The sequence below is a fragment of the Anomalospiza imberbis genome, chromosome 12, assembly GCF_031753505.1.
Source record: "Anomalospiza imberbis isolate Cuckoo-Finch-1a 21T00152 chromosome 12, ASM3175350v1, whole genome shotgun sequence".
NCBI classification, from domain to species: Eukaryota; Metazoa; Chordata; class Aves; order Passeriformes; family Viduidae; genus Anomalospiza; species Anomalospiza imberbis.
This window is the reverse complement of record NC_089692.1, coordinates 1,760,038-1,787,570: the sequence shown is the minus strand read 5'-3', so window position 1 is coordinate 1,787,570 and position 27,533 is coordinate 1,760,038. Positions and strand designations below refer to the sequence as shown.

General features: G+C 43.0%; 1 protein-coding gene across 2 annotated transcripts; it reads right to left on the bottom strand.

The window, feature by feature from the left end:
• Positions 1 to 18,976: 18,976 nt before the first annotated feature.
• On the bottom strand, positions 18,977 to 23,870 carry PDP2 (pyruvate dehydrogenase phosphatase catalytic subunit 2). 2 transcript variants are annotated; one of them, XM_068202454.1, is made up of 2 exons: positions 23,718 to 23,870; positions 18,977 to 21,075 (listed from the first exon to the last, which is right to left on the bottom strand). In XM_068202454.1, the coding sequence occupies exon 2, from the start codon at positions 21,018 to 21,020 to the stop codon at positions 19,416 to 19,418; it is 1,605 nt and encodes a 534-aa protein (XP_068058555.1). In that variant the 5' UTR covers positions 21,021 to 21,075; positions 23,718 to 23,870; the 3' UTR covers positions 18,977 to 19,415. The 2 variants fall into 2 exon arrangements, with proteins under 2 accessions (XP_068058555.1, XP_068058554.1); XM_068202453.1 differs by having other exon boundaries at positions 23,600 to 23,868.
• Between the last annotated feature and the right edge of the window lie 3,663 nt (positions 23,871 to 27,533).

The window sequence follows — 27,533 nt, the reverse complement described above, 5'->3', positions numbered from 1 at the left end:
TTTACATTACTCAAAGAAATAAGCAATGAGCATTCTTGGACACACCCTGACAGCAGGTTGGCCAGTAGAGGGAAATAATTCTGAATTCTCTTCACTTCAGCATGAAATAATGTCAAAAAAGGTGAACACCATTATGTAAGCTAGAGACAACTCATAATTAATGTCTGAAATACCCTTGTAATTTAGTTTTTAAAGGGGAAAATGAAAACAACTATCAATTAAAGATCAAAAATATTGGACTGTTGTTTTAGTATCTGTTATCAGTCTGTTTGCAAGACTTTTAGAAGTCCTCAGTGTCAGTTTTGCGCACCATGGTTTGAGTCCAGTGCAAATTGTCAAGAACATAATCTTTAGGGAGCTTTTCTCATCCCCAGTGTGAGGGGCTGGGGAAAGGAGGGCTGCTGACAGAGCCCAGATGAGTGATAAAACACAATCCAACACTGACTCAGAGACTCCACAGTCCAGCTCATCCCTGTGACAGACAGACAGACAGACACTGATGTGACTGACATTGGGCAAAGGCAGGGAGGGTTCCCAGTGGTGCCTGAGAACTGAACAGTTTTGGGTGCCTGTGCACCTGCATTGTCAGCCAGGGCTGTTCACCTTCCCTGAGCCCACAGAGTGTGAGAAATGGCTACTCACTTTTCATAATTTTGGAAAGGTTTATTAAACCATACCAAAAATACAACAGGAGACTGAATGGAGAAAACGTTATGGCGCCGGGAGCAATGGATTTTCCCCACCATGTGCTTGCACACACAAAGAGGTTTTGCCTTTCAACCCTTTAACCCCTCCCAAGGTTCTGTCCATCGACCCCTTCTTTGCTGTCCAGTGGTGGAGATCACTTCCTCAAATCCTGATTGGAGGTCAGATGTCGCCAGAGGGACAAGCCAACCTTCCCAGATGTCCCATCCCGGCTGTCTCTTGATAACAACGCAAGGGGATAAAACATAACTATAAATCTATACAACTTTTCTTAACCTACATACATGATATTTGTGTGTTAATTGTGAGAGTCAATCATCACATTACTCATCTATCACACAGAGGGAGAATCCCCCTTCTCAGAACCCAGCCAAAATGGAGTTTTCAGCAGATGTCAGTGCAGTGAGTTAGCAGATTTCCAAACTCACAGGTGAAAGACTGGAATCACAGTAAATTATGTCTTTTAATTTCTATCACTAGAACTGCAAATTCTAAAGAATGTCCATAATTAAAACTGCTAAAGAATTGGTACTAAAAAATGAATGCACTGGAAGCACATTTTTGGTAGAAGTTCTCAGTCCCCTTGCTGGAAACCAAGAGAAGCCCTGCAGACCAAAGCCCTGCAGACCAAGTCTTATTCACTCATTGCAAAGTGTGCAAAACCTGAAATATTTTGTCTTTTCTCAAAACCAAGCATCTCTGCACACAGCACCTCTGCTCCCCTTACCTCCTGATTTCAGCAGCAGATTTCCTGCCTCTTTTCTGGAAGGGCTGGAATAGTTTTAGTGTAGGCAGACAATGCTCAGCATCGTGTTTCCAACCAGCTCCCTTGCTCACCTGCTCCAAGCTGTGAGGCAGCAGCAAACTCCCAACTGCTGTTTGTTTCCTAGAGCAAAAAGCTGGAAAGATGCCTTTGTTCCTTTGATTGACACAGAGTTTAGACAGTCTACCCACAGCCGACACGGTTCCTTCTTGTACTTAGTTCAGCTCTTTCATTTCCACCACATACCTGGAAAAACAAAATAAATTGCAAGGTGCCAGATGAGGAGCCATTTTTGCCTAAGTGGAACTGCAAAAAAAAAAAAAAAAATACACTCTTGCTCTAAGAGGACTTGATTGAAATGTAGGCTGTCGGCCTATTCATTGCAGAACAGACACAAAAAGTTAGCCAAAATAGATAAATAATAATACTGCATTTCATTTAGACTGTAGTGGAATGAGCTCCTTACTTTGCTTTCATATGCAATCACCCCACAAAAACAAAATTATTCTAGTTCAGTTGGATCAGTTATTTGAGCATTCTAGATAAATACTGAAAGCTAATTAAAGTTGAACAGCTACTACTTCTACTCTTTTTCTACCCTGTGTTCTGGCCACAGCTTGACTCTGTGCTTTCATTGGCCAAGGGGACATAGCTGAATGCTGCTTCTGTAACTTATTTTTCACCACCTGAACAAAGTGCTTGTGTGTTTTCCTACCTCCAGTTTCACCTCTGTGTGGTGGATCAGACTCATGAATCCCCCATTTCCATGAGTACAAGTAATTGGAATGCTGGTTCTTTAGCAGGCAAGTTCTGGCTGTGGTTATTCATAAACATACCTTTTAAAAACCCAACAATATGGTGCTGCAATATCAGACGCTGCTTTGCTGCTTTAGAGATGGCAAATCTTGATGTACATAAACTCTGGAACCAGAATGCTGCGTGGACATATCCCATACTGGTATTATTTACCTTCAAATTAAAGTTTGGTGTGACAAGTGCTGTTTCAAACTGTAGATACCATTTAAAGAAGTCTTTAGGAAGTTTCGTTAATACTTTCAGCAGAGTAGTGGAACGCTACCACTTTTATACTCAGAGGGAGATAAGTTTAAGATATCCATAGGCATTAAAAAAAAAAAAAGCAGCTTCAGTTTTTAAGAGAATATTGCTGATTTTCAAAAACATGGAAACTTTTATTCTGCAATTAGTTTAAAAAAATACTCTGTGGGAGCCACAGTTTCTCTTCAAGTCTCCCTTGCTTTTAGAGGGCTGTGCGCCCTTCTGTAGGACGGCTTACAGACTTTAGTAGGATTTCAGACATTTATAGCACAGCTTTTGGTTCTTCTCTTCTAATGGTGAAGCCAGTGCAAATAGGGATAGCAGGAAATTCCCACTGAAATGCAAGCACCCATTCTGCTCAGTCAGCCTGGGCTTTATAGATCGCAGGCACTTCAGCTGAAACTTTGAAGACATATGCAAGGAAAACTGTATGACAGATGGGTCTTTCAGTTGTTGTTCCAGTGGACAGAACTTTAGCTGGTACTTTCCCATGTAGAGGCCCCCCTCACTTCCAGAACAAAAATACTCAGACCCAGCTGCAGTACAGAAAATCCCAAGTGAGAGGGATGCACAGCCATTAGCAACAGTGTCAGAATTGTGTCAATCCTGCTCGGAGAGACATGCCAGAAACCAGACAGGGACAATATTCCTCAGTTCTCCACTAAAGCAGAGGTAATCTTGGATGCCACGCAGCAGCAAGTAAGTTGAACGCATAAATTTGTGTCCTTGGCTGAGATTTCCTCCCTGGTCCCCTGCAAACCCAGAGCACAGAGTCTGAGTGCCCAGGCAGAGCAGGCACTGCAGTTATCTGAGAGCTGCAGAGTTCAGAGTCACCAGCTGTGCTTTACCTGAACACTTCCCTTCTGAGCTGTGAACCAAAGATGTTCCTCTTGTTCCATTTCTTTTTCTGCACAACTGTTGGCTTGAATCTGTATTTTGAGTTAAATGCAACAAGGCAAAGCCTATCACAGAATTAATGTTTAAACTCCTTTGTACATTAGGCTAAAGGCAGTATTAATACATCCCCTTCTGTGCCATTTCCAATGCCCTGTAGCAGATAAGATTATCTCATTAATCCTGTTGTGCTTCCTCCCAGGAGGTGAAAAACCAGACAGAAGAACACAGAAATAAGGGGGTTGAAAAGTGGTGTCTGACACCAGAGCATCAGAGCAAAGCTGTGGATGCTGCCAAAGCTTCTGAAAAAGCAAAATTTTGAATTAGGGATCTTCACATTCCGTATCTCCCACCTAGACACAAGTGTAAAACCAGTTCTTTTTGACCAGTCTGAAGTGTGGCAGAAAACATAGAGGTTTCATTCACTGCTGCAGTTACCCCCTAACTTTGCCTCTAAACAATTCACAGCCCTCAGAGCCTCAGAGGAAATTGTGACAAAAGAGAGCATTTTTTCCCAATTCAAAGAAATAAAAATAAATAAATAAATAAAAAATATATATATACACTTTAAGCTCTTGTACTGTTGTATTTATGAAATATATCTGTTTGTCTATATAAATACCCTTTAGTCTATCTCTTAAGGAGATATTTCTTCCTCACCCTCCTTATGCTTTCATTTTGACATCAGTCATTAGTTCAGAGGACAACAACAAAAGTAAGATATTTTACATCAATTAGTTGTATTAATATTAAATAGGAAATGCATAGAGGATTGTGGTAAAAGTTAGAATTACATAAACTACATTTCCACACTTACTATTAAAGTAATGGGAATTCTGCAAAGCTCAAAAATGGAAATTTCTATCAGGGCTCCAATAAAAGGAAGAGAATACTGTGAAGAGCCTCAGTAGCATTTTGGATGTTCAGAGGTTCAGCTGCTTTCTGCTCATATAACTACAGCTTTAGTCAGTCAAATCTCCTGAGTATAACTCATGGCTCCCCATTTTGTGCTTTTACAACCAAAAAATGCCTTCACACTGCGTGAACTCCTTTCTTACAAAATTTGAATTATAATAATGGGATAGAAGGAACAAGTCCTGGAGAGTAAAACCAACACATGAAACAGAAATAGAGTTGTCATCAAAACTATAAAAAATACATTATAAAAATCGACATGAGGGTTAAATGCCAGAGATGGAAACTTTAAGGAGAAACTATCAAAGGTGACAGAGATAAAGCTTCCACACCAACCATCAGCTGCAGACCATCAATCCTTGCCTGACACAAGTGGATTTCACTCAGCTACTTGGAGTTTTCAGTGTCATAGAGAGAGCTGTTGTACTTCAGTTACACTCAAGTTACATAGAAATTTTGTATTTGAAAAGGGAGATCAGAATCACACAAAGAATCATTTGCCTTCAAAATTTCTCCATTTTCTACAAGTTTATAGTTAGCATTTTTTGAGCTGGACTGTCTGGCCTTTGGACACAAACAGATTTTGAAGACAGGCTGTCTGAAAGCCTGTCTTTTTTCCATAGAATTCCAGGTTTTCTGTTCTCACCCACTCCCTACACATGTTGCAACTCAGAAGGAGCAGCGATTCCTAGCAAACACCTCCTAAAAAGAGGGAAAGCTTTCTGTCCTTGTTACCAGGACAAATCTGTTCTCAGATAATTATTTCACAGTGTCATTGGCATAAACTCCCTCAGCTCAGAACACCCAAAGCTGTGAACATCCTGGCTCAGCAGTCTCAGCCTCTGCAACAGACACCCACAGTGAGAGACAGCTTAGACTTACTGCTTGCCAAAGACTTGCTGAAAGCCCAAAAAAGTATTTGGGGCCAAATTATTGGAGGAATAAAAAATGATAACGATAATGATAATAATGTTTTACATTTTTATATTATAATTATGATGGTGGTGAATGAATGATGAATGAAAGTATCCCCAAATGAGCCAGTTTCTTTAATCTCGAGACACTAAAAAACAGGAACAACCTGGTGCCATTGGTCAGCTCAGTTCTCCCAGCAGTATGCTAACTCCTTACAATTACCAGGCAAATTGGGAAAATGTGCTCTAACAGCAAAAAACCCAAACCCCAGAACATCGCTCAGCCGCTAACAGAAGTCAGCCTGTGATTCCCAGAGGGGTTTGTAAAGCTCTCCCTAAGGAACGCTCCCTGTCTGTACTGTGCAGGAAGCAGCACGCTCCCAATCCAGCCATGGCTCGAGTTTCTTCCCAAGGGAAGATGAAACAAACGTGGCCTTGAGGGCTAATGGCACTGTCACGTCATGATTCCACTTGAATCAGCCTGCTGAACTCTTAGACAGAGAAACTTTTAAAAGTAAATACCTGGTTTTATATAAGATGATCCCGAATAAGCCATTTAACTTTAAAAAGTGCTGATGGAAATTCTGAATTGCCTTTTCATACGAAATTAAGATTTTTCATCCCTACCCTGAGGTGGGGGGGGGGGAAATTTATTGCAGGATTTATTTTCCTCTAATGTTTTGTTGATTGCCTCCAAACATTCTAGTTTTTATCCTGTGAAAATCAGCATGTAAGACTGTGAAATGTGTGACTGAACAATCCAGTTTATTTAAACCAACAGAAATTATTGTACGCCTCATTTTTAAATTAAAATTGGAGCTCTATAGGCCATTGGAAAAACTGTGAGTGCTTTAAAACTTTTTTTTAAAAGAAAAACCTTTTCATAAATTAAAAATTATCACTTGATATCACTTTAGTGATTGCCCTAATGCTGTGACTTGGCAGGTTATAGGCTCTACAGACAACTTGTAAACCTTCCAAAGAGACATCAGTCACAGAAGCAATTGCACGGTCTTTATAAAGCAATCTGAACAATTATGCTGCAATATAAAAATCTATTTCCCCTATAACCAGCGATGAATCAGCTGTCCATTAATGAATAAAGATTGTGAATCATAATCTTTAAAAGATTTAAGATGGGGAAATGTAACAGCTTCTTAAAATTGATTCCTGAGCTTGTTTGCTCTAGCGACTGCATGGCTGAGGTGGTTGAGAGCCACTGGAGTTTTTTCCAGTGTCCCAAAATTAACCTGATGTGCAGCTTGGAACTGCCCTCCCAAGGCCACACCCTCTGTGTGGGAATGTCTCCTGCTCTCACCTGGGCTGGGTAACATCACAGAATCACTGAACCCCAGAGTCCCAGAGGCTGGAATCAACCAGGCTGGAAAAGACCTTTGAGATCATCAAGTCCTGCCCGTGACCCAACCCCATCCTGTCACCAGACCATGGCACCAAGTGCCACATCCAGGCTTCCTGAAACACCTCCAGGGACATTGCCACAAAGCAAAAGGGCCTCCTTCAGCACAGCATGCATCCTCAGTTTCTAATTTCCTGTGGAACAATTCCCTCTCCTGTCAGGATCAATTAAACACGGTGTGATCAGAGGGGAGCAGCCCACGCTGGCTGCTGACTAACGAGCAGGGCAGCACCAATTCCTGGAGAAATTCCATGAGCTAATGGTGACTGGCAGCTTTGATCAGACACAGCCATAGTGTTTTATGGATGCACAGCATAGTGTTTTATGGATGGGTATTACTGCATTCAAACCACTAACATGGAAGGCAAGATACCCCATGGAGACTTTCATATAGGATAAGCCAAATTTACTTCTTTTGTACTTTCTGAGTACTTTACGTTCTTTCCTCACTCCTTTTGCTGAGACTTGTCTTTATCAATGTTGTGTGTGCATGCCTAAAAGATTTAGGCTATGTATTATTTTTAACCTCTTCTTTTTATTAGCCTTGTATATGATGTAAATCAACAGATTCTTTGCCAGAGGGGAAAAAAGTTTGTAAATCCACAGAGACCAAAGGAAAAAGACCAGCATGCAAGAAGTACTTCAGTAATTTTGAAATGAGCATGACAAATTTATTTTTTCAGGTCGGTGCATTATTTTCTATTCCTTTCTTTTCCTTAATCAGTCCTGGCTTACACTACCCATAGTGTAATTAAGATCACCAATTTAATCTAAAATAGATTTTTAGAAGTCAGTTTGTGCTTTCAGCTCGGATCTTACACACACAGCAAGTCAGCTGAATGTGAGGTGGTAGTTTTGAACTGTGTGCAAAGGATTTTTGCTACAGTCTCCAAGTCTTCTGAGCTTCATAAATACTAAAAATCTGCTTGGACAGACTGCCCATTCACACTTGCTTGGTTTTGAGGGAATGGTGTTTGTTTCCATGGAGGTTGAGGGTTTGGGGGTATTTTTAGTTTTTGGAGAAGGGATCAAAATTGTAATAAGGCACAATTCAAAGGATACAGTGATTTTGAGCTTCAGGTTTCCTTTTTCTGACTTCATAATACTCTAGTTTAGATACTCTAATTTTGCCACAAAATTAATCTACATAGGTACATCAGAAATTTCCAGTTTTAGGGAAGTGAAAGAATGATTTCTAAAATAAGAGTCAAAAACACAGGAGGAAAGACAAGGCATCCTCTTGAAGTTATGCAAGTTATGTGCATTAACAGTAGAAATGACAAGCACAAGAAACACCACAAAAAAAAGTAATTTTAGGTACTGTGTGTGTCCTTCCCATTAGGGTGGTATCAGTGAGTCTATAAAAGCATTTGCAGTTTTGTCTAAATCCAGCAGCCACCCTGGTCACCCAAAAGCCAGGTGAGAAACAGCTGGGGAAATCGGCCACTTGTCTTGCCATTATCACTGCTTCTTTTCTTAATGCAGTACTGTGAACACAGAAAAGTCTTCTTTATCTTTCAGATACAAATATTAGATGGTTTATTTAAAAAAAAGAAATTGTAGCCAACACAATTTCTCAAAGTTGAAAGTATCTCTTTAAATAGCCCTCTCAAAAGATCGAATTCTTGGCATAACTAGATGAATTTTGCAATGCTGGGTGTGAACAAAACACCTCATGTCAAAGACATTTCACTCTTCTATAGTGAGGAGGAGGAAGCAGGATGTTCCCAAGACCTGCTCACACCCTGTGGCAGAGTCTGAGCTCAGAGCTGGGCACTGCCAGGGCTCACAGGTTTAATCTGTTTCTAGCACGGTCTGATCTCAGCAAACTTTCTCACTCCACTGAGTGCCCTTTCTGCCCTTTATTCCTTTCTCAGGCATTTACAATATACGTATTTTCTTGTAAGTTTTGTATGAAGAGAGGTGAGAGAGCTGGGACTGTTCACCTGGAGAGGAGAAGCTTTGGGGTGAGCTCAGGGTGGCCTTGCAGGGCCTGAAGGAGCTGCAGGAAAGATGGAGAGAGACAATTGCCAAGGGCTGGAGGGACAGGACCCAGGGAATGGCTCCCAGTGCCAGAGGGCAGGGCTGGATGGGATAGTGGGAATTAGGAATTGTTCCCTGGCAGGGTGGGCAGGCCCTGGCACAGGGTGCCCAGAGCAGCTGGGGCTGCCCCTGGATCCCTGGCAGTGCCCAAGGCCAGGTTGGACACTGGGGCTGGGAGCAGCCTGGGACAGTGGAAGGTGTCCCTGCCCATGGCAGGGGTGGCACTGGATGGGCTTTAAGGTCCCTCCCAACCCAAACCCTTCTGTGATTTTATGATAATGTAATTCTTAAATATCAAATGTCATATCCTAGAAAAATATCCTCCAGCTCCCCCTCATTGCCTGATGGGTCTCAGGGTGTTCACCCTGCACAATGAGCTTCGTTCCTCAGTGAGGAAAGAAAAAATCAAGACATTACTTAAGGTATTATTTCATGATAATAAAACTGACGGGTTGGGCATCCAGCTGTGTTTGAAATGTGCCAGTAAGGGAGGAATTAGAGCAAAGTCTTCATGCATGCCCAGCTCCAGAGCTCCAGTTCTGGGAAGCACTCTGTGCTTAGAGTTATCATTTCCCAGTGATCCATTTCACAATCAGGAATTAGTTGTGGCCTGATGGAGTGAGTCTTTACTCTTCCTTGAGGGTAGATAGTTTAGAGAATTTATGCATTTTCCAATAGCAATCCTGCTTGAGACAGTGAAGTAGAGTCACTCATCCATAAATTTACCTCACCACTTCGGCACCAAGTGTTGATAGAGAAGACATATCTGCCTCTTACATATGAGGAAGTCTGACAGTGGTTATTAAGACTTTAATTTCATGCAAGCTTCACGTGGAGATAGCTCAGAATAGCAGAAGATACCAGAAATCATTTGTTTATCCCACTGTATACAGTTCATTTATTTTCCTTAGCATTAACTGCCCTCATTTTTTCTTCTTTCTCTCCTTCCAGTATATGCTGCCTTGAATCTCTTTTTCCAGATGGTTTCTATCACCCTTATGTTGTTTAAAGGTTAAGAACCAATTAGCTAAGACTTTGCTTTCATTTCATCAGCTCAAAATTTCTGTACATCTGATCACATTGTTCCAGCTGTGATCTTAATGAGCTAGAATTTCTCATTTTGGGAGCCCCTAAACTCTATTTATAGTCTTTTCCAACAATGAATTCATCTGTTCAGAAAACAAGGTCGGACTGTGCTCAAAAATAACTTATAATGGGCCATGTCAGCAAATACCAGATAAAGGTAGTGCTGAAAGAGGGAAATGAATACTTCAAGCTCATTTATGATTTATGAGTTCAGGGTTGAAATGAAAGTGGCACGTAATCATGAACAATGGAAATATCTCTTGTTTGGAAAGTGCAGATGAATAGAACTTTGGGCTTGAATAGGTTATGAATAGATTATTGATCCAATCTATTTCTGCTACAAAAAAAAAAAAAAAGACCAAAGTTTGAAAACTGGTCAGCAATAAACAAAAATATACTCCATCAGCCAATAGCCAAAATAGAGAGCTGCCATATGCACAGCCATAAAAATAGGGACCCTGAAGCATCAGTCATGAGTATTTCACACCTAAAACCACATTGCACGTGCGGGTACAGTGTGCACATCCAGGGGGTCCCATCCTTACTCCTCCCACGTTTTCCAAGGAGAGGTCAATTGACTCTGGACAGAGTCCCAGGGTGTCGTGGTAGTGAAAATTTATGTGTCCTCAAGGGAGAGCACAACACTGCATTTCCTACTCCAGGCCAAGGAATCAAAAATTCAGTGATTTTTGGAGGTGGACATTTGCTTTCCTTCTACTTTCCCAGTAGAATTGTCCTATTGAGCATGAGGTCTGACTTCTGTGCAATGCCTACATCACTGGCATGTTTGGTTTTAATTCTACACCACCCTGGGAACCAGAGCCAGCCTTTTGCTGTGCTCCTAAGGAACACATCAGAAATACAGTCATGCCTCTCAGCTCATGGAAAAGTCCTCAGAGCAGCTAAAATGTCATCAACTTGAGAAAACCTCCTTTGGCAAAAAGAAGTTTAAATGGATGCATATTCATACCTCTCCTTTTTCTTCACAGAGCATAAGAATCATATTTTCATCACAAAAATGTATTTATAGCAGGAAGATCCTGGTGCTCATGGCTGCCCAGGATCCCAGCTTGTCTCCAGGTCTTGTTCTTCCTCTGTAGATCACATGATGTGTTTAGCCACACTTACACAAAAAATTATATATATACAGCTGCAGCAAACAGGTGGTGTGGTGAATAGTACAGCCTGTTCAAATTGATTTAGTAATTTTGTTATATTTTAACTAGATATGTAGGCTCCTGCCACAATTTACAGTTTTCACAAGACATAATTGCAAAATACAACTCAAGGAGAGCTGTTTGATTACAGCTGTTGTTTGCCGGGTACCACATGGGTGTTTTGCAATAAGGACATAAAATAAGAACAGGTTCACCTGTTGCTACATTTCCTGGGTTACATTCTTCCTCTTGCTCTAGTTAACATCAGAACTTTACAATTCCTGACCTCTTCAAAAATATGTAAAAAAGCAGTAGAATTCTTACACTGAGCTGGAAAGGCGATCAATTACATCCATAACTGGAAAGTTTTTGAACTCTTTCAGCAACAGAAGTTTTGTGGGAGATTGTTTTCATCAGAAGGATGAATAAAAGATGAGTTGGCAGGTGAATCAAATAGAAATATTTATTACTAGCATGCACTGAGAATGGCACTAGAATGCCTCTAAAAACCTGACTGGGGGAAAAAAATAAATGAAAAAGCCATTTAAAAATTACCTCTCACTCCATAAAAGGAAATTAAGATAACCAGATAAACAAGCACACCATGTGATTAAAAAACTATATAAAAATTGAAGACAAAACAAATTTGAAGCCAAAATGATATTGAAGCCCCTTTTCCTTTATGTCACATGGTCATAGAAGGGCAACAATGTCCCATTGTTTCTGTGGGTTTTACAGAGTTTTTGGGGTTTTCACCACAGGAACTCAGACTATTGGCCAGTGCCATCTGCTCTACTGCAGCCAAAGATTTCAGAGCCAGAGGGCTCACCACAAAGTCATAATAAAAATAAAGAAAGTCCTTTTTCAGCAGTGTTAGGGTTTTACTAGTATTGCCATAGTTTCAATAATACAGCAATTATCTCTTATTCATAAACTGAACTCTGCAAGTGTGCCTGCTTTGGGAATTCACGGGATTTCAGAGCAGAGAAAACCCCTGGCAAAGAGCAGGTTCCTGAAGGCATGGCACGTCAGAATTAGGGCTGGGTGCACTGATTTTATTTTTTTTACATATGCTTCCAAACAGTCAGAAATAACTATTCCAGGTTGTTTTGTTTGTTTGTTTGTTTGTTTTTAATAGGATGATGCATCATGAGCCCCAACACTGGAAGATTTTAAACATGACCTTTTATTTCCTCTGAAAATCTGGCCAAATGACCGGATTTCACTTCTAATAGAGTGAGAGCACAGAAAAATCTGGTTAGCAAAGACTCCAAATGGGTTTGAGATCAGAATCCACAACTTTGCTCTGCTCCACCACTGCCCAGCATCTTAATCCTTCAGTTGAGTTCCACTTATTGTCTGGTTATTTTATTTTCATGGTAAGTGGTTAGAAACAGACTCAAACAAATCCCAGGCTGAAGTTTGGGATTACACGAAAGGTGAAGTTGGTTTAAGATGATGATGCATTACTTTTGTCAAATAACGATAAGGACAAAGTTATTCCTCTGTCCCCCAGCACTTCAGATGGGGGTTACTTGCCGTGTTAATTCTGCATTGCTGTGACAGCAGTAAACAGTGGGAGAAGCTTTTCTATGGAACTGTGGATTTTTCACACGTGCACCTGGCTGAAACCACATCTGGTCGCACTCTGGAATTCCCTCACCCTCCTCCGTGGAAGAAAATCATGTCTCCCTTCTCATATTGCTCTAAAATTACAACGTTGCCCCTTTTTCTTGATGTAGTTGCTTGGAAAAATAATCAGAAATTGTGATACCATGGAGTAACAGAAATAGGAGACAGAGAGGCATGTGGGAAACATGACAGCAAGAATACACAGAAAATGCAAGTTTTGGTAAGTTGCACCCAATGCAGACAACGATGTCCAGAAAAAAAAGACCTGGAGATAAAAGGAAAGGGTATAGGGTGGGGAAACCCTCATTTTACTCAAGAATGCCAGCTGACAATGAGGCTGGAACAAGAGATCTCTGTGAACACCCAGACTAACAGTGCATCCCCATTCGTCCAGGAGCATTCCAATGCAATTCCCAGACTAGAGATTTGTCCAAATGAAATTGTTTTAACCAAAGCCACAGCGTGGCCCCGGGGCAGCCGTGGCACTGCAGCTGGAGCTGCACAGCAGCAGGAGGAGACACCGGGGTTGTGGCTGAGCAAACACTTCCCCGGCTCTGGAAGCATCTTTGCCTCTTGTGCAACTGCAGCCTGTCCAGGAAGCTCAGGCAGGTGTGTCCTGGCTTCACTTGCATGTTCTTGTACCTCACAGTGCCAGGACAAGGAGATCGTTCCACAAACCTTAACCCCTGAGGGTACTTGGGCCATTCAAACTTGGTCTTGAAAAAGAATTAATCAAACTCTTGCTCAGATTACCCATTCATAAGTTTGAACTACTAATAAATCACACAGAATTTTTAAGATGTGTGTAGGTGGTTGGTGTTTTTTTCTCTATTTTCAAGAGCATCTGAAATTTATGTTATGAAGAGTAAGAGTGGGGAGAGACTGGTCACAGCACAGCAATCCCTTTGCAAAACTCAGGGGACATCGTCTGGCCAAGCCCGGCTCTGCAGGTACCAAAGCAGGGATTATGCAGTAATGCACTGAAATGGGAATTCTGCTTGTTAAGAAAATCAACACAGAACTGTGGAGTGTGAAGTTGTGCTGCGAGAGCCACCTCAAAGCAACCAAGTCCATTTCAGAGGGGACAAACCAAAGCAATTGAGCACAAATAAAAAGAAGCACGCCCAAGGCTCCACCCTGGGAGCTCAGAACCCTCTGTCCTGGCAGCAGGACGCTGGCTCCTAAAGCACTGCAGTCGCCTACAGGCAGGGAGAACTTCCACAGGGAGAACTTCCACAGGGAGAACCTCTGGGCTGGTTTGGGAGAAGTGCAAAGCCAGAGTCTGAACTCACCTACCGCCCTCCCACCCCGCCCCAGAACAAATCCCTACAGGATTGGCTCCAAAATTTCAGCAGGGAGGCATGGGACGTGTGCTTTATGACCCATTCATCTGCTGCCGATATAATTTTAAACATTGCCTGATGACCACAGTTTCCCCTTCTGCACTGCCTAATTTTAAAACACTTCATCAAGCCATGCAGTTTTTTCTCTTTAAGAAAAGTGCCAGATAAGTTCCCTTATCCCAAATAAAAACCATAATTATTCTCCCCTGTCCCAGCTGCTGGCTCCCAGACACCTTTTTCCTTGAGAATGTTAAAGCGCTTCAGTCTCAGCATCCCCAGTGCCTGAGGCCCAGCTCCAGCAGAGGCGCCCTGTGTGCCCTGTGGTGCTGGCACAGGCCAGGCTGTGATGTCCCCGAGCCACCAGCACAGAAATGATCTCAGCTGACAAATGCAGAGACCCAATGGGAGCAGTGTGAGCCAGTCCTTCAGGATAAACACAAGGATCTGCTAAACTGGCAAGCGTTCTACTGGACAGTGACAAGAGAGGTCAATGTCCTCACCACAGATACAAGAAGGGAAAACATTTTTTCAGGTCGCACCACGCTTTGTAACCCCAAGAGAAATTGACACCTGGGATTCTTCCCTTTCTACTTTCTAGGGAAGTCTTCAGCCTGTGGATGTACAGAGCACACACCAGCAGTGTGACAAACTGACAGCTGACAAAACCCCCAGGTGTGCACAGCTCTGCCTCTGGTTCTCGTTACAACTACAGCTCTGAACAGAGAACCTCTGCTCAACTTAATATCAAAAATCTCTTCCTCAGTTTTAGACAAGTATCATCTGGAAGAAATCAGTCCCAAACAATTTTCTTTTTACCTCTCCAAGAACAGATAAATACTCAGAATTAAAAGGAATAAAGTTAAGCCTCAAAGACTAAGTACAAGAACACTTGCCTTGCTACTGGTCTATTGCAATTCAAGGATTTATTGTTTTTGTAGGTGTTGTAGGGGGGTTAGCATTATTTTAAGACAATTACAACATTTTGAATGTTACAATGATGCTTTAACTGCTGATGAACGTGTACATATCAAAGTTAAAATAACTATTTCTAAGTGTCAAATTAACTAAAGCCCAGTTTGGATACTTTGGCCAGTGAACTCATGTCCCCTGTGCTACCTGGTTAATTTAATGGAACCTCAATAGTGTCAAGATGTCTTTACTTTCATTTATTAAGAGTTCTTTTTTGTTGTGTAAAGCCCCCAGAGCTATAAACACTTCAGCAAACTCAAGCTGCTTACTTCTACCCCAGGCTGAACCCTTGTGCTTTCTGACCTGGAACCTGGCATATTTCCCTAGGAGCTACATTCCAGTGCAGCAACCAAAACATTACCTTTCATCCATTTAATAAAGGCTTGTTTTAAGTGTGAAAGGAGTATTTTTACTTACAAAAACAGCGATTCCCCCCTCACCAACTACAAAAAAATTTACAAAAAAAAAAAAAAAAGACCCTCTCCCAACTCCAACTACATTATGGAGGTCTGAATATTTATGTATAAATAAGCATAATAATTTAGGAGTTCTGAAGTTGTATTTGAGCTCAAGGTGTAAGTTTTAGGGAAGAAAATAATATTTTTCCTAGTATTTACATCCATGCTTAACCTCAGATATTTTATTTAAAAGCCATAATGCCCATAATTTTAAGACACTGAATTTGTGTGACTACTGTTGACTATTACTTCTCTTACTGCTGCAGAAATGAAGAACACGAAAGGTAAGCAGAACTAACCTAAACCAGAATGCCTGCAATTATGTTTATTCCAACAGATTTTTAATTTTGCAGGAGTTGCATCTAAATGTTCTCACAAATCTTCACATCATTGAGCTTGCAGGAGCAGGTTAATGCAGTTAGTTTGCTCACATAAAAATTTTTGACTCTCCAAGTCACAAAATACTATTTTTATTAATGCCAGATAGCTCTGATTGCACTAATTAATGAAGCAATTAAGAGATAAAAATACCTAGGATCCAGTTCAAATGGGTACAATTTTCCTCACCAGAAGTGTATGGTGTATACATACTGAGAATTTGGAGTGACAGAATCTGGAACTTTGTTAAAATACATTGGATAGAAGACACAATTGAATTGCTGTCAATTCAGGCAATTTCAGGGTGCAGTAAGTTGTTGAACTCATACAACTTACCGTGGTCGTAGTGGGTGAATTCATCACAAAACATTTCGCTGTGTGTACACTGTCACAGTTCAGAACAAACTTTAATTTCTGCAGTGACTTTAAAGCGTGATTATTTCCTGAGTAAATATGCACACCTAATACTGCAGAGAATTGAGACTGAAAGGAATTGCAAGAAAATGCAATATTTCAGCACAGTGTATACTTTATTCTGTTTGAGCAGCTCTTCAGAGCCAAAGATCCCTCAGGCTTGTTGGGAGAATCCCCCTCATTTTGATCAGGTACAATTCTTTTGGATCACCTGGTACCAGCTGTCAGAGATCATGAAAGAAGGGGTGACAGTATTGTCACCTTGTTCTTACGTGAGCATGGAAGTAGAAATGACTCTCAGTGCTGATGTGACTCCAGCTGCTCAGCTGTTTGATGGATGAATGACACAGCCCGGGTGCCACAGCAGCTGGCTGGGGTGTGGCACCTCCAGCTGGCTGCTCCTGCCACCTGTGTGACAGCTAGTGACAGAGAGGGGATGGCCAGGGGCTCTGTGGTAAGAATGCATAGCTCTGTCATCTCACAGTCCCGGGCTATCAACTGAGAATACAAAACTCAGTGCTCTGATAACAATGCCAAGTAACACCTTGCCTACCTGAAGGTTGTCTTCGACACGTGCTTGGCATCTCAGAGAATCAGCTTTGGCTTTCTGGAGTTCTCAGACTCTTCTACATGGGTGGACTTTTCACCCTGGGGTTTTCTCATCCTAATTAGTCCTAGTTCACACTCATTTTGTGGAGGGAGGAGTTTCTGGCAAATTCCTGTCTTTCCCTGTGTGCTTGCCCAGGGCAGTGGTGGAGTCACCCCATGATTTGTATTTAAAAAACCAATGAATCAAACCAAATCAAACTTTTACTTAGTTTAACATTATCCTTTTTCACCACAGAGAATTATAGTGCTGTATGTAAAAATTGAGCAAACCTACCATGGAATGGGAAATATCTTTCTGATTTTCAGACACGCTCCCCAAAACAATCACTACCAATTTGCAGGTGCAGTTACAACCTACACACAACAATGTCTCCAGGAGTTACTCTTGAAAAAGTGCTGCAGTGACTCTTTCAAGAGATGACCTGGATATCGCCACTGGATAGTGAAAGGAACAGAAGTTTGTATTAATTTTATGACTAGACACTTGCTGCTTTGCTACACTACTCCTGCAGCAGCAATTTGGCTCGACATTAAATGCTTTCTAGACTATCTTCATAAGACAAGTCTCAGTTCACATTCCTTTGATAATGGTTTAACACCTTAGTGCCTCTGGCCACACTGCTAAGAAATTTCTCAATTAAGAGGTAGCTGAGAAATGCTTTTTCACTACTTTCAAAAAATTTCAAGCAGTGAAGCTGCTGTAACTGATCCCACGAGAGGATTTGTAGGAGCAGAGCCCAGTGAAGGCAGAAGGGTCCAGGGATGCTGCTGAGGAGCTCTCCCCTCCTCACCCCCTGCCCTGCAGGAAGAGCAGCCCCCTCCTGAGGTTAACACAGGCCTGACCATCCCTGCCTGCCTTTCCTGGCAGAGGAAATCTCAGTCCCCACAGCACCAGCCCAGGGGATGAGAGCAGGGCAGCCTTCAAAGCAAACTGGACCCCAGCACCAAGAACTTCTGCAACCTCTGCAGCATCTGGCACAAACCCCAAGTCTGCCTGCAGCCCTTATCACCCAGAGCTCAGGGGCAGAAATCCTGAGGTAAATCCTGGTTTGCTGGTATCAAGGGGAATGTCTACTCATTGAATCTGCCTCAGGTTGAATGGCTGGATGCATTCCAAAATGTACTAGACAAAAAAATAATTAACAGTAAATTCAGAAGTTTTTTTATGGATGCCTTTAGTGATTGCAATTATAGCACTGAATTACAGTCGATCCTGAATAGTCAAAAGCATGAATATTTTTTCAACAGTTTTAGCTTCCTTCTCCTTCTAATCCTATCTTCAAAACAGACTTTTAAATGCCTGAAAAAAGCACTAAGAAATTTTATATTTAAGGAAAAGTACACAAAGAGCCCCAAATCCAAAAATGTTACCAGTTTAAGTCCCAAGACCTTGTCTACTTAAGGTCTTGAGGAAAAATAATAACTTTTTCATTTGCTAAACTGTAGGAGGATAATGCTTTTAAGTGAATTTAAGAAAAAAAGCAATATTTTTATTTGCTCTTCTGCACCCACACGAGTTCTTACTCAGCAGCAAAGAACAGTAAACAGGTCTATATTCCCAGTGTGTACATCCTTGTGGGAAACAGTTCCAGTTGAGTGTAAACAAGGAAGAGGCACCAGAGAACACCATATGTAAAAGCTAATTTGGCACTCTGGAAATCTCAGTATAAAGGAAAACCATTGTAAAATACACTTTTGTGTATGTTCAGAGACTAAAACATACATTCATTAGGGAAAATAACTCTGTATCTATAAGGAGAAGCAAGAATGAAAGATTAAACCTATTTTGGAGAACTATCAGCACTGTTATTTCTTCTAAGTTAAATCTGGAGAGAAAGGTGCTCTCTTTTGCTGTATTTACTTTTAGGTGAATTTTTGAACCTCTAGATCTGACAAACAATTTAAATTATCAATACTTTAATAAAGAGTACATTTTTTTAAGCAAAAGACTCAAATACTTAAGTCTAGTACTGTTAAATCCTGAACAGGGAATTTTGAAGACCCTCGTGTGTTTGAACTCTAAGCTGTCACACAAGTCCACAGAGAGTTAAGAGAATATGAATTCCCACTTGAAAAGAACTGCACAAGAAGATACAATTTTTCCCTTGCTTCAGGAAGAGAATCAGGAAAGATATCTGACAACCCCAGGGCTCTTTGAACAGTCTTCTTTCATGTTGTTTTATAATTATGGGGCAATTTGTTAAAATATCTGACACATCCAAAAAAGGTTTGGTAGTTAATTTATTTAATTCAGTTACAGTGCTTCAACAGGATGCTACTCACTCTCCACAAGAACAGAGCCTGACCTTCCATGCAGCTACACCTATTATCCATCTCTATTAAATTGCACCAGTCTCAGTGAAATTTGCCTTGTTTGTTCATTGGAAAGTTTTACCAGAGGTTCTCATGGAATCAGAACTGGTCCACAATCTTTAGTTCAGTCACATTTCAGTAAGGTTTTATGAAAACATTTTTCTTCAGTGTATACAAACCTGGAAACCCAGGGAAATTTCACCTTTTAGAAAGTTATTTTCAAAGCCAGTAAGTAACAAAAGGATTTCGGAACTTGCAGGCACTGGTAGCAGCTGCACTACCAGAGAGCAAGAGGAATGGTTCAGGATCAAAGTTCCCTAGTGATACTGAACTGCAGCAGTGCAAGGCTCTACTCGTGGCTCCTGTAGTAATCTTCAATAGTTTCTGAGTTGAAGTACACCACAGTGACAGTGATGTCGTCCCTGTACATCCTGGCCAGGTCGTCAGGTAGGGTCAGCATGGCAGCCAGCTTCTCTGGGTCAACCTCGCCGTACTCGTTGCTGCCGATCGCGTGCCGGATCAGATGGGTGGCGGTGTTCTGGTCCAGGGAGGCCAGGCCTTTGCTCTTCCTCTGCAGCAACAAGTTGTGCATGTAGCCCAAATTAACTGGTTTCTTAAAAGTCAGTGGTGGTTTCTGCATGTTGAGTTCTGTAAGGTGTCCAGCAACAAGTTTTACAACCTGCTCATTACTCAGCATCTCCCATAGCCCATCTGAAGCAATAACAAGAAACTTATCCTTGCTTCTTAACTTGTGGTATGTAACTTCAGGCTCTGCAGTTAAATAAGGGGGGGTATGGTAGTTTGGAGGAACGTACTGATAAATGTTTAAAGCCTCAACATCACAGCTGTTCTCGAGAATGCTGTGCTGCAATTCTTTACTCCATTTTAATTGCACATCTCCAAAAGCTCTGGAGGGCATGAGAATCCCCAGTAATCTGTCATTCACAAATAGGGTTTTCTCCTCAGATCTAGGATGTTCTCGCTTCAATCTTCTAATTTCAAATTCATCATAGGCATTGTGGTCTCGGGTTAGAGGGAGAGTAGACCATGTTCCATCTTCTTCACGGACCCCTAAAACTGCTCTGCAATCACCAGTGTTTGCCACATGCAGGTGAACACCGTCAATGTGAGCTACACAGGCTGTGGCACCAGAAAAAGCTACTTGCAGGGCAATATTTCTCATCAACTCATTTTCCTGAGGAGCCTGAACTTCCAGTGATATGTCTGAGTCTAACCTTTTGAATGCACAAATCATGGCTTCCTCCAAACTAAACCCCAGCTCAGTGTCCAGGTCCAGCAAGTGCTGCCAGTAAACCCGGAGGTTCTCAAAGTACTGCGAGGTGATTTCCTGGTACTCCACATCGTTGGGATGCTTGTGCCACTGCAGGATGGGCCGCACTGGTTTCATGGCCTCCACAGCCAGCTCGATCTCCTCCAGGCTCTGGCGGGGCATGAGGGAGACAGCGATGTAGTGCAGCAGCCTCTCGCTCACGGCCTGGGCGCAGGCGGCGCCCGCGTGGCCGTCGAACACCCCGAACATCATCCCCGCCGTCTGCAGGCACGTGGCCGCGCTCCGCCGGTCCTCTATGGGGCTGTTGGAGGCCAGCTGGTTGCTTTCAAACCTCAGCACGGAATTTGCATTCTTGCCATTCAAATCCAGTGTTCTGTGGGACAGTTCGCCTGCTCTGAGTATGTCGTTGATTTGTGCCGGAGACAGCTGGAAAGAAAAATGTTCTTCTTCGGTGGAAGTGTGCCGGAAAGCTTTGGGAAAGAAGAAAGTTCTGTCTAAGCTGCAGCTCCCAGCAGGGTAGGGACATGTTTTGGAGAAAATGAGCTTCCATTTGATCTTGTTTCTATTTGGGATACAGATGGAGTACCAACGTCCTTTCCCTTGTAAAATAATGCTGCTTCTGACTGAGCTTAAAATCCAGGATGATACAGTTCTTGACATCATAAGTCACTCCAAAAATGGAGCACCTTCCTTCAGTAACACGGAATGTCTTTGCAGCCTGAAATATAAAAGGAGGAAAGGGAAAATAATTAGAAAGTTCATAAGAAGCTTTCCATACAGAAGTTCAAAAGCATATCTAGAGCTCTCAGAAACATTCAGAACTTCTTTCCAAAAGAGATTGCTATGGATAAAGGCATCTTAAAAATGATACAATTTCCATCACTTAATTATAACCAGGGACATGACTGCTCCTTTTAACTCATCAGAAAAGATAATTTTTACTTTCCAGAGAGGGTTTTTTCCTAATTGTGGCAAGAATAAGAAGAAAAGGCAACATTACGAGAAATGTTATTGGAAACTGCACAACAAACAGCCTCATCTAACATGACACAGAACAAACAGATCCAACGAGCTTGAAAACTCGGACTTAAAAGTGACAATTATTGCATAACTCTCAAAAAAGCCTGCTAGAGTACAACTCTATTAATAGACTCAAAACTTCAAACCCAAGAGAAGATAAGTACTTAAACCCTATGGAATGACTGAGAGATGTGGCCAGTTAATGATTATGTGAATTACCATGATCCTCACAGCTAGAACAAGCCAGTCTGCCTTTCCAATTCTGTTGCAGCTTATAAGCTCTGCTGTTCTTTTTTTTACCTTCAAGGTCTTAACCAACCCTCAGGCAGGCAGGATCTTTTAAATAGCTGAAGGGAAATTCTACTACTGGTTAATTAATGCTGTTTTTACAACATTGTGCACTCTGGTGCAGTGAAAGCTATAAGACATTGACAACTTTTACAGGTTCACAATTTGGCTTGTTCATTTGGAGGACAATTAGAACAAGCTGCAGGGAAGATCTCTGCTGCCAACAGCATTGAAACCTCGGGCATTTCAGCAGCTGAAGCTCTTCAGTTGTCATGGGGAAGGTCTTCACATTGTCTCCTGCTTTCAATAAGGTATTCCAGCTGTGGGATAGTGCTAAGTACAACCAGATGTTCACTCACAACAGAATTTTGCCCCATGGAATTAAAAAAACCTCACTGTGTGGCAGCACTGCAGGTACAATTACTCCCAAAAGATCCCACTAGCGGCCACTGAGAACAAGAGAGTTCTCTGTGAGCTTTCAAAAACTTTGAGGTGGCCTGTGACACCACTTGCTCAGGCTGAAGACACTACATGCTGCTACAACACCAGTTTTTTAGCAGGGCACTTTACAAGAAATAACAAGAAACCAGCCAGATCAGATGAGTGGAAATGTTTCCAAGAAATCAGCAGGAAGTAAAAGTCACCTTGAGCTATTCTAAACAGAAGGCCTACTGATACAACCTAAGAACTGCTGAAATCCTGTTTGGAACCCAAAGCAATGTGTCACAAAACATTTCTGAAGTGTGCTACCCATACTTAATGCAGAAAAGAGTAGACAAGCATTCCAACAGACCCCACCATTATGATTCTGGCGACCTGGTGAGAACAGGCAAAGACACAGCATAATTTCACTGCTGATGTCAGGAGATGGAAAAGGCAGTGCCACTGTCCAAGGCTCGCCTGCAGTCTCCTGGGACACTGCATATCCCAACACACACAACACCTTTTGTTATCCTACAGAAAGAACACAACCAAAATAATAGGAACACAGCTGACACTACCAACTCCAGCAACGGCTAAACCCAAAAGCACCTACAGCACAAGACAAGCCAATGTTTGCCAGCCTTTTTCAGTCCATTCACTGTTCTGTTTTTCCTTCATTCTCTTCCTGCCTCTCTCAGCCACATGAGATTGAAACAAGGATGACTTTCACATAGTTAATCAGAAAGCCGATTGAAAGAGTGTTTTAAAGAAGCGTCCCCCGTTCACAGCGGCTGGCTGACGGCGCGGGGCGGTGTGGTTTTCCGCCCAGCAGCAGAGTCACCAGCGCCGGTTAGCGCTGCGCTTGCCTAAGGTCAGGCAGCGCTGACGAGCCCTAGAGCTCCAGTGTGCCGGCCCTGCTCACTGCGTTCCCATCCTCGGGGTCCTCCCCAGCCGCAGTGTGCAGACGCTGCTGCCCAGGACGCCCCCGGTAGCGCTGCTAATTAAAGCGGTGTGCTAAAGACCATTATGTAAGAGCCAATTATTACATAAACTCTCTCCCGCTCCAGCGCCGGCACTGCGTCCCCGGGACGCGGGGTCCCAGCGGGGCCCGGGCCGAGCCCGGCCAGCCCCGGCACGGCCCGCAGCTGCCGGACCGCACAGCGCAGCAGCGCCCGCTTTTCCCAATGAAACAACAGACACCCGTTCCATTTGGATTTACAGCCCCTCTGAGATCCCCACGCTCCCCTCACTCATCCTCCGGACACTGCCCATATCCACCCCTCATCCCACACATATCCGGCACACACCCGACCCCTGCCCCGCCATCTCCGCACTGCCCCAGCCCCACACACCGACACACAGACCGCCCCCTGCTCCCCAACACCCTGTACCCCCGCACTCCCGTCCCGCACATACACCCATCCTGCCCCACACGGAGCACGCCCTGTGCCCCGCACACACCCACCCACACCGCCGCTGCCGCCGCAGCCCGTGCCCCGCACGACTCCCACCTTCCCGCTTCCGCACCGTCGTCGCGCCAGGCCCGGCTCCACTCCCTGTGCCCCGGCACGGCTGCCCCGGCGGTGGCCGTTCTCTGCCCGCCCCGTCCCCCGCCCCCGGCGCACCCACCGGCCGAGCAGCCGCCAGTCGAGCCCGCCGGCCCCGCGCTACCGCCGGCGGGGCTGAGGGACGGCGCTGACCGACAGCCCCGCCACCCAACCCGCCCTGCCGCGAGTTCCCGTCAGGACACGGCGGGGCGGGCGCGGCCCCGCCCCTCCGCCATGTTGTGCGCGGCCGCCCGGCTGCAGGGGCCCGGGCCCCGCTGCCGGCACCGCCCGCGGAGGCGCTGAGGGAGCGCCGGGCGCGGCCCGATAGCCGGAGCAGAAAGGAACCGAGTGACACGTGTTAGGAAGAAAAAGCACCGGCAGGGGGTTCTTCGTCATTATTAACATTTAAAACCACGCTGTTTCCTTGAGGGAGGACCCCTCGGCTTTTCGGCTTTTTTTTTTCCAGTGCGATTCCACACCCTTCAGCGCTGAGGACCCCGGCTGGTGAGGCTCAACATCTCAAAGCTCTTTCGTAATTAACTCGCCATATAAATTATGGAGAACAAAAGGACTCGTTTTGCTGACTCCCCGGTTTTTTGGTTTCATATGACTTCTTGTCTCAGATAACATTTCCGCTGAGCGGTTCTGAGCCCGGTAACGAGGGGAAGGAATGGGCCCAAAGTGCATGGAGGTTAATCAGTAGTTACTGATGTTAACGCAGTGGTTACTAAGTAGTCTCTACTTTAAAACCTCTAACAATCATTTTTGCAAAAGCAGAGGCTCCCAAGTCAGGAGGGGCTTTGATACTATCAGTGCATTTTTAAACTCGCCTGGCTTCTAGATGAGATGAGCATGTTCCCAGGTTATCTCATGTGGAAAGATGCCGATCATCTTCAATGACTCTGAGCTTTCACTTTTTTCTTGTTTTTATTAAAACAATGAAACAATAGTTTCATGTTGCGTGGAAGAGCGTACAAAAAAAAAAAAAAAACTAGGTCATCTTAACAAATAATTTCAGAACAATATTTTAACACATACAAAAAAAACCAAAACACTTTAAGTTGGATGTATAGCTATCTGCCTGACAAATCTGAGCTGAAAGAGGCCACCCACAGCAGCCCTTACCTGCATCTCGCTGCTCTGTTCCAGTGCTCAGATACACCAACAGCAGCTGAGGGATCTCCCCAGGGAATGGTCCCGGCCCGGGGCTGCCGGAGCTCCTGGAGCTCCTGGAGCCTTTGGGCACCGCTCCGGGGATGCGCAGGCTGGGATTGTTGGGGTGTCTGTGCAGGGACAGGAGCTGGACTCAAACACCCTTGTGGGTCCCTTCCAACTCAGGATACTCCATGATTTAATGATTCTTCCTTCTGCCCTACCAATTTTCAGCTTTTGTACCATTTAAAGCCTGACATAGCAGCCTGAAGACAAACCTGACTGCTCTGAGTTTCCTGTGCTCTCACCATGGTTAAATGCTTCTCTTCAGCTGAAAACTGTAACTTATTGCTCACATGTTCATGCAGTAATTTCAGAAATTCACATGCATAAGCTGAAGTGACTTACGAACCACGTAAATGAAGATGAAACAATTAACAGTCCTGCAGGAGATATCCCTTTCACTCCACACTTTCTAAACATAAGAAGGAATACCATATTGAAGGTATTTGACAGGGCTGAATATCTAATTCAGATTTCTGCTTTGGACTGTTTGATTATGCTGATGAACTGAAGTGATGTATAATTAAAGGGAAAAATAGTAGAAATTCTACTCTCTGATAGCATCTGAGGAAAGAAATTGTATTGCTCAGGCTTTGCTGCCATTGCTCAGGCAGTGGTTTTGTCTTTAGGAATAGCTAATAAAAATGGCAAATTTCTGTAGCAACAGTGCTTGGTTGCCATAGTGCTCCATGTTCTTAATTTGCATTGAAAAAATTAGAACTCTAGTTTCTTTAAATAAAACTCAGATTTGGTTTTGACTTTGCTGGTTATAGGTGAGCAAAGTTTAGTCCTGTGCCAGAAGAAAATCCTTACCTGTGTTTATAAGAAAATGAGTCTAATTCCAGGTATTGTATTAAGGTGCAGCTATGTGTTAAAATATATCAGATCCTATATTTAGACTTTTTTTAAGGAACAATCTTATCTGCTGACTTGTACAGTCAGCAGCTCTGGTTTTCTGTGGAAATACATTCTTGAACTCATTTCTGTCTTCTTGTTTAGGCCAGACTGCACTATTTGGGGTTTCCTTCTTCTTTCCCATGGAATATTCTTTTTCCCCCTGCTTGTTTGTTTGGACAACTGGCTGTGGCTGCTTTGGTGCAATTTAAATATCTTCTGCTTCCAGAGGCCGCAAACAGCTGCCCCTCATCCGCACTGCCTTCACAGCAGGTGCTAGCATGGATTACTTTCTGTGACCTCGTTGATATTCATTGAAAAGTCTGTGACTCTTGATGCTTTGTAAACATTTCTTGTTATGGGGACACACAAAGATCAGAAACACCAAACAAGCCAGATATACCTAAGAAAGCAAGTTAAAATTTGGACTAATATTTCTAACAAATAGCTAATGCTTTTGCCAAAAAGCTGACCAGCAGCAAAAAATTTGAATACAAAGAAAAGTAGTAAACTACTACTAAAAGTAGTTTCCTAGTTTTCAGAAGTTTTTCTGCAATACAGAGACTCAGCCTAGTGATACAAATTAGAAAACAGCAATAGATCCAAACCCTTTGGAAACTTGTGAAAATTCAAAGGAAGGTGGGTCCTTTGAACAAACTGTCTCTCTGGCCCATCTCAGTGAACACAGACCGAGTTTTGTGCTTTTTGCACAAAAAGCTCTAAAGTCTAATAACCAGCTTTTGGAAAGGAAACAGCCCCAGCTCACAAAACACCTTCCTGCTGAGCACCTTTAAGAATGTCCCCTGTTTGCTGGCTGTATCTTGCCCTGTGAATAATGACATTTCATCTGCTGTATATGACATTTTGAATAATCACAAAAGACAAATTGGCACCACAGATGCGGAAATCTCTTATTATAACCACATAAAACCCACAAACAAAAGGAGAGATGACGGAGGCTCTAGGTCTGTTAGAGCAACCGCACTTTTGAGTTTGGTTGCAGCTGTTTCCTGTCTGATCTTCCTAAGTAATCTAAACCAAACACTCAAATGCTAGGAAAGAAAGCAAGCTGCAAGAAACATCGATGAACAGAGATAAACACCATGAACAATTAATTGTAGGAAAGCTGCCATTCCAGCTCTCCAGCTTCATTTAGCCTCTCCTGTTGCAGCAGAGGCTCAGCAGTGTCTGGAGTTGCAGGGGTTAATCTGAAGACCCAGTTTAAGTCAATGTAATTGCACTGGTGCAAAGGTCTTTCCAGTTGCTGTAATGGGATCTGAATGCCACATGGATCATTTTTATTGGATGGTGCTTAAAATGGTTTTAGTTAAACAAACAAATGTTCATGAAGGTTCTGTGCCACTGTAAAAGTAAATTTACATTTCTTGGGGTCAGTTTTCAAGTCCAGGAAAGTCTTATGTCTTGGGAAGAAGTGCTCATGTGTAAAAAAGTGATTATATTCCTTTCCTCTCTCTCCTCCTTCCACCTTCTCCTCCTCCAACAGATAAACAGGATGAGCTGGCTCCTATATTTTATTTAATATTCCACTGAGTCAATATGAAATTAAATGATTTGCATTACTATTTTGCTGTTCACAACCTGGAGTAAGATGCTGAAATTTTACTAAATGTCAAATGCAGTGCAGGTAGCAGCATAATTGCAACATCAGAGGAGTGAAAGCTCCCTGACTTACAGCTGTGCAAGTCAGTCAGGTTCCATATTCTGTTGTGCTTTCCTCGGGGTAAGTAAGAAAAGTGTGAGAGCCCCTCTCTCCCAGGCAGAGCAGAGA